This window comes from Bubalus kerabau, chromosome 17 (assembly GCF_029407905.1).
Source record: "Bubalus kerabau isolate K-KA32 ecotype Philippines breed swamp buffalo chromosome 17, PCC_UOA_SB_1v2, whole genome shotgun sequence".
NCBI classification, from domain to species: domain Eukaryota; kingdom Metazoa; phylum Chordata; class Mammalia; order Artiodactyla; family Bovidae; genus Bubalus; species Bubalus kerabau.
Window position 1 is genome coordinate 52513647 of NC_073640.1, and position 12527 is coordinate 52526173.

The window sequence follows — 12527 nt, forward strand, 5'->3', positions numbered from 1 at the left end:
GAGCTCGGAAGCAAATCCATGGACAGTAGTTGAGCATTCTAACAAATGTTCCATCAGTTATGCTCTCGATAGCGCAAGGACAGTATTTATGGGAAAGCAAAAATGTTAAGAACTCTAAATCAGAAAATAAGTCAAAATGTTTGCAGTTTACTTTGAGATGCACTGGTGGATGGATACATGTGTATGAAGCAAGTGCAGGAAAAAAATTCTAGTGGGACAACCTTGGACAGATGATTCCCCTCTCTGGGATTCAGTCTCCTCACGTCTGTGAAACAGGAATAATAATAGTTAATATCTGCCTTGTGGAGTCATGAAGATTAAATGAATTAAAATGTATACAGCTCTTAGAGAAATGCCTGGCACATATTGAACGCCATGTAAACATTTTATATTACTTTTAGAAATACACAGTGTTCTGTACATTATTTTTATTCCAAATGATACAGACTGAATTGAAGTCTTTTAAAGAACATGTTGCTTTTCACTTGACACCTTTCAGTATCTTAATTTTTTCGTTACTTTCATGTATTACTTTACTGAAAACAATTTTAATCATGGCTATTTCTATTTCTAGATAGCAGAAATATCTAATCATCTTGGGACAGACCTTCTATCTTCCAGAAAAGCCTAGAACGACAGTTTAGTGACATCAGCGTACAGCAGGTATTCATGCCTGACTGCTAAGTTTGTGGGGGATTAGCATAAGGGACAGAGGTCTTCTGGGAGGAAAGGGATTAGCTCCCAGACTCCTTCACTTTGAGATACCGAAGTTTTAGATACCATTTCTGTTAAACTGGAATGGCCAGACTGTAGTCATCTGTCATGACAAGGTCAAGGGATTTCTATAGGAAAACTCACCATAACGTGTACAGGTGTGTGTGTTTGGTAGTTAGACACAAGGTAGCTTGAATAGTTAGAGGATCTGTATTCCTCTGTGAGGGGTATAGCAAGTTGATTTCCATGTAAGGGGGAAGGTGATTATTATCTTAACCAATAGGACCACCACAACGAAGGACCACAGTCTGACTGGCATAAATAACAGAAGTTTATTTTTCTTGGTCCTGGAGGCCTTGAGTCCAAGGTCAGGGTGCTGGCGGGGTTGGCCGCTGAGGGCTGTGATGGAGCTCCATGCCTCTCCTGCGAGCCCCCGGCTTCCAGGCATCTGCAGGCAATCTTCGGCGTTCCTTGGCTCGTTAACTGCTGGCACCTCATCTCTGCCTTCACCTTCATGTGTCATTCTCCTGTGCGCACATTTGTCTCCATGGCCAAATTTCCCTCTTTTTATAAGGCCCACCCCAGGCAGGCATATCCTCTGAGTCAGGAATACTTGGCATCGAGAAGTCACCATCTGGGTATTTATATTTATCTGGACTTGAGAGATGAGAAAAAGAAATCTCAAGTTTACTTTTTTTTTTCCTGTTTTAAAAATTAGTTTTATTATGTACCTCTAGTACATTCTGTTTTGTTTTGTTTTTTTTAAAACTTTACAATATTGTATTGGTTTTGCCAAATATTGAAATGAATCTGCCACAGGTATACATGTGTTCCCCATCCTGAACCCTCCTCCCTCCTCCCTCCCCATACCATCCCTCTGGGTCGTCCCAGTGCACCAGCCCCAAGCATCCAGCATCGTGCATCGAACCTGGACTGGTGACTCGTTTCATACATGATATTCTACATGTTTCAATACCATTCTCCCAAATCTTCCCACCCTCTCCCTCTCCCACAGAGTCCATAAGACTGTTCTATACATCAGTGTCTCTTTTGCTGTCTCGTATACAGGGTTATTGTTACCATCTTTCTAAATTCCATATATGTGTGTTAGTATACTGTATTGGTGTTTTTCTTTCTGGCTTACTTCACACTGTATAATAGGCTCCAGTTTCATCCACCTCATTAGAACTGATTCAAATGTATTCTTTTTAATGGCTGAGTCACGCCAGTCAGAATGGCTGCAATCCAAAAGTCTACAAGCAATAAATGCTGGAGAGGGTGTGGAGAAAAGGGAACCCTCTTACACTGTTGGTGGGAATGCAAACTAGTACAGCCACTATGGAGAACAGTGTGGAGATTCCTTAAAAAACTGGAAATAGAACTGCCTTATGATCCAGCAATCCCACTGCTGGGCATACACACTGAGGAAACCAGAAGGGAAAGAGACACGTGTACCCCAATGTTCATCGAAGCACTGTTTATAATAGCCAGGACATGGAAGCAACCTAGATGTCCATCAGCAGATGAATGGATAAGAAAGCTATGGTACATTCTCAGTTTTTTAATTGAGGTATTGGGTTTACAGTATTACATAAGTTTCAGGTGTACAGTAGTGATTCATAATATTTAAAGGTTAACTCTAATTATAGTTATTATAAACATTGTCTATATCTCCATACTGTATAATATATCCTTGTAGCTTATTTATTTTATACACAGTAGTTGTGCCTCTTAATCTTCTACTCCTTTCTTGGCCCTCCCCCTTCCCTGCCCCCACTGGTAACCAATATGTTCTTTTGGTAAGAACATAGAACAAAACTGGTAACCCCCTTATAGTCTTTATATCTGTGAGTCTGTTTCTTTTTTGTTATATTCACTAGTTTGTTTTATCTTTTAGATTCCACCTATAAGGGATATCATACTAGATCTAAGAAAATATTGCTACAATCCCTGTCCAGGAATAAACGTTTTGCCTATGTTCTCTTCTAGGAATTTTATGGGGTCATGTCTTATGTTTAGGTCTTTAAATCATTTTGAGTTTATTTTTGTGATTGGTATGAGAGAGTGCTCAAATTTCATTGATTTACACGAAGCTGTCTAGTTTTCCCAACACTACTCGTTGAAGAGACTGTCTTTTTTGCCTTGTATATCCTAACCTCCTTTGTTGAAAATTGGTTGACCATACAGGTGAGGTCTGTATTTCTGGGCTCTATTCTGTTCCGCTGATCTGTATGCTGTCCCACAGCGTACAGGCCACTCCAGTTTTGTAGTGCAGTCTGAAATCTGGAAAAAGTTATGCCTCCTGCTTTGTTCTTTTCCCTAAGGATTGCTTTGGCGACTCTGGGTCTTTTGTGTTTCTGTATAAATTTTAGGATTATTTGTTCTACTTCTGTGAAAAATATTGTAGGTATTTTGACAAGGGATTGCATTAAATCTGTATGTTGCTTTGGGTAACGTGGCTATGTTAACAATATTCGTCCAGTCTTTGAATCACCTTCAGTTTCCTTTATTAGTAGTTTATAGTTTTCAGCATATAGGTTTTTTGCCTGCTTGGTTAAGTTTATTCCTAAGTATTTATTTTGTGTGATTTAACTTTTTTTTTTTACTTTCCCTTTCTGATATTCCATTGTTAGTGTAAAGAAATGCAACAGATTTCTGTATATTAATCTTGTATCCTGCAATCTTGCTGAATTCATTTATTCTGATAGTTTGTGTGTTGGATGCTCACTAAAGAGCATCATGTCATCTGCAAATAGTGATAGTTTTACCCCTTCCCTTTCTATTTGGATACATCTTTTTTTTTTAATTATTTTGTTGCTGTGGCTAGGACTTCCCATACTATGTTAAGTAGAAGTGGTGAGAGTGGGCATCCTTGTCTTGTTTCTGAATTTGATGGGAAGGCTTTTAGGTCTTCACCATTGAGTATTACATGGACTGTGGGTTTGTTGTAAATGGCTTTTACTCTGTTGAGATATGTACCCACTTTGGTGAGAATTTTCACCATGAATGGGTACTGAATTTTGTCAATGCTTTTTCTGCATCTTTGAGATGATCATGTGCTTTTTGTCTTTTCTTTTGTTAATGTGTTGTATCACATTGATTTGCATATGTTGCAAATCTGGAATGAATCCAACTTGATCATGGTATGTGATCCTTTTTATGTATTGTTGGATTCAGTTTGTTAATACTTTAAGGATATTTGCATCTATATTCATCAAAGATACTGATCTGTTATTTCCTTTTTTTGTAGTGTCTTTGTCCGGTTTTGGTACCAGGGTGATGGTGGCTTCATATAATGAATTTGGGAATATTCCCTCCTCTTCAGGTTTTTGGAGTAGTTTGAGAAAGATAGCTATAACTTTTTCTTTGTGTGTTTGATAGAATTCCCCCAGTGAAGACACATGATCCTGGACTTTTGTTTGCTGCGATTTTTAAAAAATAGATTCTATTTAACTTCTAATGATTGGTCTGTTCAAATAACTTGGTGCTGCTTTACTCAGTTTTGGCTGGCTATGTTTTTTAGAAACTTGCCCAGTTCCATTTTTTTTGGCTGAGAATTGTACATAATATTCTCAGGATTTTTCCCCCCTGTGGCATCAGTTGTTATTTCTCCTCTTTCTTATTTTATCTGGGTTGTTTCTCTTTTCTTCTTGATGACCTAGCTAGAGGTTTGTTGATTGTTTTTCTTTTCAAAAAACCAACTCTTGGTTTTATTGATTTTTTTTAAATTGTTTTTAATCTTTATTTCCTCTCTGATCTTTATTTCCTTCCTTCTGCTGACTGTGGGCTTTGTTTGTTCTTCATCTTCTAGTTCTTTTAGGTGGCAGGTTAGGTTGTTGATTTGAGATTTTTCCTGTTTCTTGAGGAAATCCTGTATAGCTACGAACTTCTTTTTAGAGCTGCTTTTGCTGCATCCTACAGACTCCTCCTGCAATGCAGGAGACCCTGGTTTGATTCCTGGATTGGGAAGATTCCCTGGATAGGCACCCACTCCAATATTCTTGGGCTTCCCTGGTGACTTAGATGGCAAAGAATCTGGATTGCCTGCAATGCGGGAGACCTGGGTTCAATTCCTGGGCTGGGAAGATCCCCTGGAGGAAGGCATGGCAACCCACTCTGGTATTCTTGCCTGGAGAATCCCCATGGACAGAGGAGCCTGGCGGGCTACAGTGCATGGGGTTGCACAGAGCGACTAAGCACAGCACATGGACTTTAGTGAAGTTGTGTTTTCATTGTTGCTTCAAGGTACTTTATGATTTCCTTGATTTTATCATTGACCCATTGGTTTTTTAGTAGCGTATTATTTAGTCTCCATGTGTTTGTTTTTTTCCGCATTTCTCTTAAAAAAAATTTTTATGAAGTGTTTCACATTTATGCCTGTGCTGGGTTTTTGTTGCTGCAGGGGCTCTTCTCTAGTTGCAGCAAGCAGGGGCTCCTCTGGTTGCAGCGAGTGGGGCTCCTCTGGTTGCTATGTGCAGGTCTCTCCTGTGGCAGAGCATAGGCTCTAGGGTACTCAGGCTTCAGTGGTTTTGGCTCCCAGCTCTAGAGCACAGGCTTACAGGTTGTGGTGCTTGAGCTTAGTTGCCCCTCAGCATGTGGGATCTTCCTGGATCAGGGGTGGAACCCACGTCTCCTTCCTTGGCAGGTGGATTCTTTACCACTGGGCCAACAGGAAAGCCCTTTCCCATTTTTCTTTCTGTGGTTAATTTCTGGCTTCAGACTATTGTGATCAGAAAAGATGCTTGAAATAATGTCTATCCTCTTAAATTTGAGGTTTGGTTTGTGACCCTTTTTATACTCCTTTCTTCCACATTTAGTGACTTTGTTCTATTTTACATCTTCATGCTTATACTTTTGCTGTTAATTGTAGGTATAATCACTTTTATAATTTAAAATTATTTTTAAAAATCTATATACATCAATTCTTCTATACATTTGCCTTTCCTATTGTAATTTTTTCTTTCCTGTACATCATTACTTCTTTTCTATTTAGAGAAGTACTTCCAATATTTCTTTTAGGGTAGATTTAGTGTTGCTGAATTCTTTTGGTTTTTACTTGTCTGAGAAATTCTTTACCTCTCCTTCTATTCTAAATAATAATGTTGCTGGGTAAAATATCCTAGGTTGCAGGTTTCTCCCTTCTGGACTTTGAATATATCATACCACTCCCTCCAAGCCTGCAAAGTTTCTGCAAAGAAATCAACTGACAGCCTTAAAGGGCTTGCCTTGTAACTGACTGTTTTTCTCTTGCTGCCTTTAGAATCCTCTCTTTAACTTTTGCCATTTTAATTATATGTCTTGGTGTGGGTTCATCTACTTTGGAACCCTTTGTGCCTCTTGTACCTGAGTATCATTTCCTTTTTTGGAATGTTTGGGAAGTTAGAGACGTGATTTCTTCCAGGAAACATTTTCTATCCCCTTTTGTCTTTCTCTTCTTTCTGGAACCCCTATTATGTGTAGATCAGCACACTTTATATTATCCCATAGACCTTATTTTTTTCGTTTGTCTTTGTCTGCTGTTCTGATTGTGTGATTTCCATTATTTTATCATCCGGATCACTTATTTGTTTTGTATCATTTAGTCTCCTATTCGTTGCTTCTAGATTGATTTTTACCTTGGCAGTTGACTTGTCTAATTTTGATTGGTTCATCTTTATACTTTGTACTTCCTTGTTAAAGTGACCTGCACTTCTATGATAATCTTTCTTAATTCCTGTAGCATTTTTATTACCTCATTTTTGAGCTCAAGGTCTAGTAGACTGGTGAGATCTCTTTCATTACTCTTTCAGAGGATTTCTCTTGTTCTTTTAAGGGTAGTTTCTCTGATTTTTCATTTTACTTTCTCTGTCTCTATAAATTTAGGAGAAATAGTTACCTCCTGTGGTCTCGAAGGGGTATTTTAATGTGGCAGCATCCCTGTGTAGACTGTGTGAATCCAGTGTTTTTGGTCCAAGGGCTGGTTTTGGAATGGATGCCAGCCACATCTTTCCTCGGAGTGTGGTGGCTGTTTTTCCCTTGCTTGGGGTGTTACTGGCATTCTGGTGTCCAGAACCTGTGCTGGATGCTGGGCAGGGCCTCCTGTTTGCTGTGTGACTGTCACTGCCTTGTCGGGGGCAGGACCTGCTCCCCAGTTGTTGGATAGAAGCCCTGAGGGTTAGGTTCTATCAGGCTCTGTTGCCCTTGAGTGCATGCCCTGCCCCAAAGGAGGTAACTGCTACCGCAAGGGAGTCCCGCGTGAACCTGCACATCACGTGTGCAGCTGTCTCTGGTGCTGCTCAGAAGCGGCCCCAGTTCATGTACCTTTCTCTGCTGTGTTCATCCCAGACCTAGTGCTAGGCTGTGGTGGGGGCCAGGCTGTGGTGAGGATCTGGCTGGGGCTTAGAGCCGAGGCACTGTGGCTGCAGGAATCAAGGTGGCTGTGCTTCCTTCGGGGACCTGAGCTGCGTCCCTGGCAGACCTCTTCCAGGACTTGTCTGCCCCAGATCCGGCTCCAGGTGGTGGTGTGGAGTGGGTGGAGCCAGAGCGTTTGCCCCTTTGGATTGGGAAGTTCAGCCACGTGCAGGTCTCTCTGCCCTGACTGGTGTGCAAGCCAGCACGCGTGCACTCCTTGTGAGTGGAGTCTAGGCTTCTCCAGCCCTGTCTGTCCCAGCAGATTTCCCAGCATGCACGGGCTCCCCACGGTGGCGCTCTGCCCGTATGGACCTCCTCTCCCTTACAGGTCACCCCCAGGGGCACCAGTCCTGTGCTGACGCTGCCCCCCCTCCACCGCCCGCCCCACCTGGCTACACGGAGCGCTTTCTTGCAGCATTGGTTGTATGGGAGATGTTAGCTTCTAGTTGGCTTCCTGTGAGAATTGTTCCACATGTAGATGTATTTGGGTGTATTTGTGGGGGCAGGTGAGCTCCCTGTCCCCTTACTCCACCATCTTTATCCCTCCCTCACTACATCTTCTTTACCCATTCGTCTGTGATGGATATTAGGTTGCTTTCACAGCTTAGCTGTTGTCAATAATGATGCTGTTATGAACACTGAGATGCATGTATCTCTCTGAGGTAACATTTTTTTGTTTTCCTTGGATATATACCCAAGAATGGAATTGCTGGGTCGTATTTTATCTCCAGTTTTAGTGTTTTGAGGGAGTCTCCATACTGTTTTCCACAGTGGCTACACCAACTGACATTCCTACCTCAGGTACAGGGTTTGCTTTTCTCCACATCCTCCCCTCAACTTTGTTATCTGTGATCTTTTTCATGATAGGCGTTCTGACGGTTGTGCAGTTATAGCACATTTCGTTTGTGTGTTTATTTTGTTTTTATTTTTATTGGAATATAGTTGCTTTACAGTGTTGTCTTAGTGTCTGCTATACAGCACAGTGAATCAGCTATATATACACATGTAGCTCCTCTTTCTTGGATTTCCTTCCCATTTAGGTCACCACAGAGCACTGAGTACAGTTCCCTGTGCTATTCAGCAGGTTCTCACTGGTTATCTGTTTTATATGTAGCATCAATAGTGCATATATGTTAATCCCAATCTCCCAATTCATCCCACCTTGTTTCATTTTTTAAACAGCTTCACTGAGATGGAATCCACAGGCCATAAAATTCAACCAGTTCAAGTGAGCAATTCAGTATTTTCTTAGTATATTCTTAGTAGATATGTGAAACAGTCACGGTAATCAAGCTGTGAACATTTTCATCAACTCAGAAAGAAACCCCATATCTTTAGCTGTCACCTACCGGCCCATCCTTCTCAGTCCTAATCAACCAAGACTTCACTTTCTCAATATATATATTTGGCTATTATGTACATTTCATATAAATGGAACCCTACAATATGTGGCCTTTTGGTTTTTCCCTTTTAACTTTTTATTTTACATTGGAGTATAGTTGATTATCAATCTTGTGTTAATTTCAGGTGTACAGCAGAGTGGTTCGGTTATAACGTGTATGTATCTGTTCTTCAACTTCTTGCCCGTTTAGGTTGTTACGTGGTATTGGGCAGAGTTCCTTGTGCTGCACAGTAGGTCGTCACTGGTTATCCATTTTAAATACAGCGGTGTGTACGTGTCCATCCCAAATTTCCCAGTTATCCCTTTCCCCACCCTTCACAATATGTTCATTCTGTTTTCTACATAAGTTCATTTGTATCATTTTTCTTTTGGTTTCTGTATATAAGGGATATCAAACAGTATTTCACTTTCTTTGTCTGACTTACTTCACCTAGGGTCCATCCATGTTGTTGCCAGTGGCATTGTTTAATTCTTTTTAATGGCCGAGTAATATTCCATTGTATATATGTACCACATCTTCTTTATCCATTCCTCTGTCAGTGAATATTTAGGTTGCTTTAATGTCTTGGCAATATGTGGCCTTTTGATTTTTTTGTTTTAAAGATTTTTTTTGGTTGTTGTTGTAGACCATTTTAAAAGTCTTTATTGAATTTATTGCAATATTGCTTCTAGTTTCTAATGTTTTATTTTTTGGCTGTAAGGCACATGGGATCCCAGCTCCCTTACCAGGTATCAAACCTACACCCATTGCATGGAAAATGAAGGCCTAACCACTGGACTGCCGGGGAAGTCCCTGGTCTGTTGTATGTGGCTTTTTTTTTAACCTTAGCATATGTCTTCAAGGTTCATTCATGTTTAGCATGTGTCAGCCCTTCATTCCTTTTCATTAATATTCCCTTGTGTGGCTATATCACATTTGGTTTATCCGTCCATCAGTTGGACATTTGGACGGTTTCCAGTTTTTGCGACTATGAATAATGTTGTTGTACACATTTGGGGTTTGTGTAGACAGTTTTCTTTTCTCTTGGGTATATTCCCAGGAGTGGAATCATTAGGTCATATAACTCTACGTTTCATCATTTGAGGAACTCCTAGACTATTTTGGAAAGTGGCGGCACCTTTCTACATTCCGTCCGACAGTGTATGAGGGCTCTGGTTTCTCCACATCTTCACCAACACTTATCTGACTTTTCGGTTATAGTTATCCTAGTGGGTGTGAATTAGTACTTCACTGTGATTTCGATTTGCATTTCCCTGATGACTGACGTTGGGCATCTTTTCATATGCCTGTTGGTCTTCTGTATGTCTTCCTTGGAAAGATGTCTGTTCAGATGCCTTGCCCATTTTTAACTGGGCTTATTTACCTTTTGATTACTGAGTTGTGCAAGTTCTTTATATATTCAAGATATAAGTTGCTTTTTAGATATATAATTTGTGAATATTTTCTCACATTGTGGGTTGTCTTCCCTTTTTTGATGGTGCCCATTGATGTACAAAGGTTTTTAATTTTGATGATGTCCAATTTACTTTTTGTTGTTTGTGTTTTTGGTGTCGTATCTGAGTTTCATAGTTTTTGCTCTTACATTTAGGACTTTGATCCATTTTGAGCTAATTTTTTAATATGGTTTAAGGCGAAGGCCCACCTTTATTATTTTGTATGGACCACGCAGCTGTTGCAGCTTCATGTGTTGATGAGACTGTTCTTTCCCCGTTGCATGATCTTTTGGCAACCGTGTGGAAAACCAGTCAGCCAGACACCAGACCCAGTCCTGTCTCCAGGCATTGTCACATGCTACACTGTGAACCCACAAGGTCTCCACAGTACGTGGCCTCTTCTTTGTCTCTGGACATGGAGTATCTTTTTTGGTGGGTTCCAGTGGCCTCCTGTCGATAGTCGTTCAATAGCTAGTTGTGATTTTGGTGTTCTTGCAGGAGGAGATGAGCTCACATCCTCTACTTCGCCATCTTGAACCGGAAGCTTTGCTTTATTCTTGCTCTTAGTGTGAAAGCACCCAGTTTTTCCCCAATAAGTATGATATTAGCTTAAGTGTTTCATAGATGCCTTTATCATGTTAAGGAAGTCCCCTTCTATTCCTAACTTGCTGAGAGTTTTTATCATGAAAGAGATTTTTCCAAATATTTATATGTTGAGATAATCACATGGTTTTTGCTTCTCATTCTATTGATGTGGAGTATTACATTAATTGATTTAGGGATATAAAACCAATCTTGCCTTCCTGGAATCAGTCTCACTTGTTCTTTGTGTGTGTCCAAATATAAATTTTATTCAGAATAATTAGGGTTTTCTTATAAGCTGATGGATGTAATACATAGTTGCAAACAGCAGAGAGTTCCTGATTTTCCCTACACATGGCTGGAATGAAAAGCGGTTAGAATCTTGGTTGGTTCCAGTTTTATTTCAGAAAAGTTGTAATCGGTTATAGGCCAGACATTAAGATGCAGTTCCCAGGTCCACCCAGGAAAGCTCCTACCCTCAGTCCTGGGTCTGGATCACACCTCTGCTCCTGCCCTAGACACTGGCCCCGAGGCAGCAAAGTGTGTCCTTGTGCAGAGCAATAATGTGTCGACTTAAAAAAAAAATTGCTCAGTGTGAGAGTTGCAAGTATTTGGGGCAAAATGAGGATTATAGCCTAGGAGACAGCATTTTAGACAGCTCCGAGAAACTGCTCCAAAGAGAAGTGGGGAAGGCCAGTTTATATATGATCTCGGAGAAGGTGGGGAGTACATGCAATCAAGCACCTGTTTTTTTGCAGAAAGTTTCTGCTGGTCTTGTGAGGGCCTCTGCTAGTCATGAGGAGCATCGTCACCGTGAAGGGCTGTACTGCTGTTCTAGACATGAGGAGATAACAAGGATTGGGCTCATAAGATTGGTTCCTGAAAATATCTACCTACCTGAAGACCTGTTCTGCCAGTTTTCCTCTGAACACAGAGTGCATTTCTGCTCTCTGCTCTCCACCCTGAACTCCTTTCTGGGGGTGTTGGAAATCAGCAGCACATGTTTTAATCCTTGTAGAGGCAGATGGCAAGTGCCAATTCATAGGTGACAATGGGAAGCCCATGTGGAGCCATCTTTCCCAGCCAGACAGAAGGAAGAGGGAAATCTCACTTGCTCTTGGTGTGTAGTTCTTTATATATGTTGCTGGACTTGGTTTGCCTAGTGTTTGAAGATTTTTGCATCTGCATCAGTATTCGTAAGGGATACTGGCCTCATAGAATGAGCTGGGAAGTGTTCCATCCTATTTATTGGAAACATTTGTGAAGAGCTGGTATTCATTCATCTTTAAATGTTTGGTAGAATTTAGTGGTGAAGCCATCTGAGTCTAGGCTTTTCTTTATGGGTAGTTTTTAGACTATGAATTAAATATTTTGACTAGCTTTGGGTTTGTTCAGATGTCCTATTTCTTTATTTTGTTTCAGTAGTTTGTGTCTTTCTAGGAATTTGTTTTTCATCTAAATAATATATTGGCATACAGTTGTTCATAATATTCATTTTTTTTTAATTTCTGTAAGTTGGTAGTAATGTCCCCTCTTTCATTTCTGATACTAATCATTTCACTCTACTCACTTTTGTTCTTGGTATATCTAACTAATATTGTTACTACATTGATCTTTAAAAACCCAACTTTTGGTTTTTCTGATTTTCACCATGATTTTTCTAGTCTCCATTTCATGTATTTCTGCTCTAATCTTTATTTTCTTCCTTCTGACTGCTGTAAGTGTAGTTTTTTCTCTTTCAAAGTCTTGAGTGGAAGTTTATTATTTGCAGTCATCTTTTTAAATAAAGGTATTTACAAGTATATATTTTCTTCTAAGCACTGCTTTTGCTGCACCCCATGAATTTTGGTTTATGATGTCTTCATTTATTTAAAAGTACTTTCTAATTTGTTTAATTTTTTTCTTTTGGTTATTGACCAGAGTATTGTTTAACTTCCACATACTTGTGACTTTCCCAAATTTCTTTGCTATTGCTATCTAACTTTATTCCATTGTCACCAGAAAA

At 40.1% G+C, this 12527-nt stretch overlaps 1 protein-coding gene across 16 annotated transcripts in view; it reads left to right on the plus strand.

The window, feature by feature from the left end:
• The window catches only part of LEUTX (leucine twenty homeobox), a 39262-nt gene that overhangs the window by 16473 nt on the left and 10262 nt on the right, over window positions 1-12527 (plus strand). For 3 of the 16 annotated variants that reach the window (XR_008704273.1, XR_008704284.1, XM_055553452.1), the window contains one exon: window positions 11281-11676. The exons of 10 other annotated variants lie outside the window; for them this stretch is intronic. Coding sequence is in view for 1 of the 6 variants with exons in the window: in XM_055553452.1 (XP_055409427.1) it covers window positions 11281-11315 (35 nt within the window). In the remaining 5 variants the exon portion in view is untranslated. Of the gene's footprint in view, window positions 1-574; window positions 668-8696; window positions 8712-11280; window positions 11677-12527 lie in introns of those variants that run through there. 3 more of the 16 variants (XR_008704278.1, XR_008704285.1, XR_008704274.1) reach the window with 3 other exon arrangements.